This window comes from Glossina fuscipes, unplaced genomic scaffold (assembly GCF_014805625.2).
Source record: "Glossina fuscipes isolate IAEA_lab_2018 unplaced genomic scaffold, Yale_Gfus_2 222, whole genome shotgun sequence".
NCBI lineage: Eukaryota > Metazoa > Arthropoda > Insecta > Diptera > Glossinidae > Glossina > Glossina fuscipes.
The window spans coordinates 2,714,962-2,717,231 of NW_023998565.1; the positions used below are offsets into that span (position 1 = coordinate 2,714,962).

General features: G+C 32.5%; 1 protein-coding gene across 1 annotated transcript; it reads right to left on the minus strand.

Moving 5' to 3' along the window:
* Nucleotides 1-444: 444 nt before the first annotated feature.
* Nucleotides 445-807, minus strand: LOC119642458 (protein GVQW3-like). Its single transcript, XM_038041609.1, has one exon. The coding sequence runs from the start codon at nt 805-807 to the stop codon at nt 445-447; it is 363 nt and encodes a 120-aa protein (XP_037897537.1).
* Nucleotides 808-2,270: the final 1,463 nt, after the last annotated feature.

The window sequence follows — 2,270 nt, forward strand, 5'->3', positions numbered from 1 at the left end:
TGTCCGCGTTAATTGTATACTCGGAGTTTGGGTAAATTACGAGAGGATCAGGACGAATGTTTACCGAATTGAAAAATTGTCTCACTGGAAGTTTTAAGCGATTCCAGTTTATCTTTCTCTTTAAAACTACTCGAACGGTTGTCGCCTTTACCGGCCAAATCCGCGGCAGAATAACTGCTATCTGATGATGAATGCGTATATTCATGTACATTTATATTTCAAATATTTTTAGGTGATAGAGGATTTCCGTTAGAGCCGTGGTTACAGAGGACTGGTCGCTCCAATTAAAAAAAATATACAATCATATTTATTGCAAGGAGATGAAAATTATTAAGTCTTTTTATTTACTAAGGTCGCAGGTGCTTTTTAATGGAAAAGCAGTTATAATTCAAGAAAAATGATAAGATCCGTGAAGGTTAATGCAGCTCTCCACATCTGCTTACATTACAAAGTGAAAACTCCGGAAAGCGATTCTTCCTCCTGGTAATCAGAGATCATTATTTCAGATACATTAACACGACGCTGTTTTTCAAATATATTGAGTTTTTTTGAAACTAAACGGGACGAGACAATTTTGAGACCCAAATGGTCTTTCAAAATCGATTGCATCGACCCAATCGATATTTTCGTGATATCAACAAGATCTCTAATTGTCAACCGACTATTACCAATTACTAGGGCTTTGATTTTGTTGATATTTTCATCAGTTATTGAGGTAGATGGCCTTCCCGGCCGTGATTCGTCTTCAACTGCTTCTCTACCCTCTTTAAAATTTTTGTACCATTTATATACTTTTGATTGTGCCATTGTTTCATCGCCGTAACAATTTCTTAGCATTTTTAATACATCCGCACAAGCGATTCCATTCTTTAAGCAGAATTTGATGCAAATTCTTTGCTCAATGAATTTATTCATTTGAAAAACTTGTCACCAACTATTTTTTTTTGTGTTTGGTTTGTTTAGATTAATTAATTAGCCTTGTTGACTAACACCCACATCCAGTAGCGTGATAAATTGCTATTATTTGTTAACCCGTTGAGTTTTACAAGTTGTAGCGGCAGCATACATAAACTTTGGAAAGAATTGATGATACTGTTCTTCTAAATTTCACTTGATTTTTTTTTAGGAACGCGATATAATAATAATTTAATATTTCTTCTTGGGAAACAGCTGATCATGGTATTGCACGAGCAAATGTTTGTTTATAAATTGAAAATAAACCGAGACGCAACCAAATGGTTGTGTTTATAAATTGAAAATAAACCGAGACGCAACCAAATGGTTGTTTATAAATTGAAAATGAACCAAGACGCAACCAAATGGTTGTTTATGTTCTGATTTTTGAGCTTCGGATAGCTCGAATTTAATTTATTATTATTTTTTTTTTTTACATAAATAATTCTGTTAAACTGGTTAAACTACAAATAAACTTTACACCGTTGTAAAAAAATCGTTCATACACTTGCCGTTAAATGAGAATAAGTGGTGGGAAAAAACATAATACTTGCTGTTAAATGGGAATAAGTGGGAGGAAAAAACAGAGAGAGATAGACGAAATCTTATATTTAAAAATGCACTTTATGAATGCTACCTGTCGAAGTAACATAAGAAACGCGACTACGAAGTCGACATAACATACATTTATTAATAAAAAATATTGTAAAATGAAAGAAATTCAGAAATTTTATATGAAAACATATATTTATAAGAAGAATAAAGAAACATTAGATACTGAATAAATTGTAGAATTTGTGAAATTGAACAAATTAAGAAATGTACATCACGGTTTTGCCGACGGCTTTTGCTTTTTTGGTCCGTTGGTTCATGTTAAGTTTTTTTCCATGTTAAGTTGCGTGTTAAGTTGCTTTTTTGGTCCGTTATTTTACAGAATTGAATCCCTTTTGTCTGTTAAGTTGCGCGTTTAACATAGCTGATTGGCGTTAACATTTAAGTTGTTAAGTTGGGCTTTTATCCATTTATTTATTATAAGCGACTCTGTGCCTTGCCTTTCAACAGGGAATTTAGGGAGGACTTTGTTTAAAAATTATGACGGTTTAATTCTAAGCTAACTTGTAAAATAAAATAAATAAATCATTAAAAATCATCTGCTCCAAAATTAAGATTGCAATATTTGATATATTCAATGCTATACCTTGGATTATCTGCTTATTTCCATTGGGAGAGTTATTTGATCTAAGATTATGGAGGCAAATAAGTCATCGTCATCTTCATCCCAGTTTTACACTGATTAGATGGTACTAGAGCTAAAA

Coding starts and splice junctions, on each gene's coding strand:
- LOC119642458 (XM_038041609.1), bottom strand. CDS start 807: ATGGCACAATCAAAAGTATATAAATGGTACAAAAATTTTAAAGAGGGT.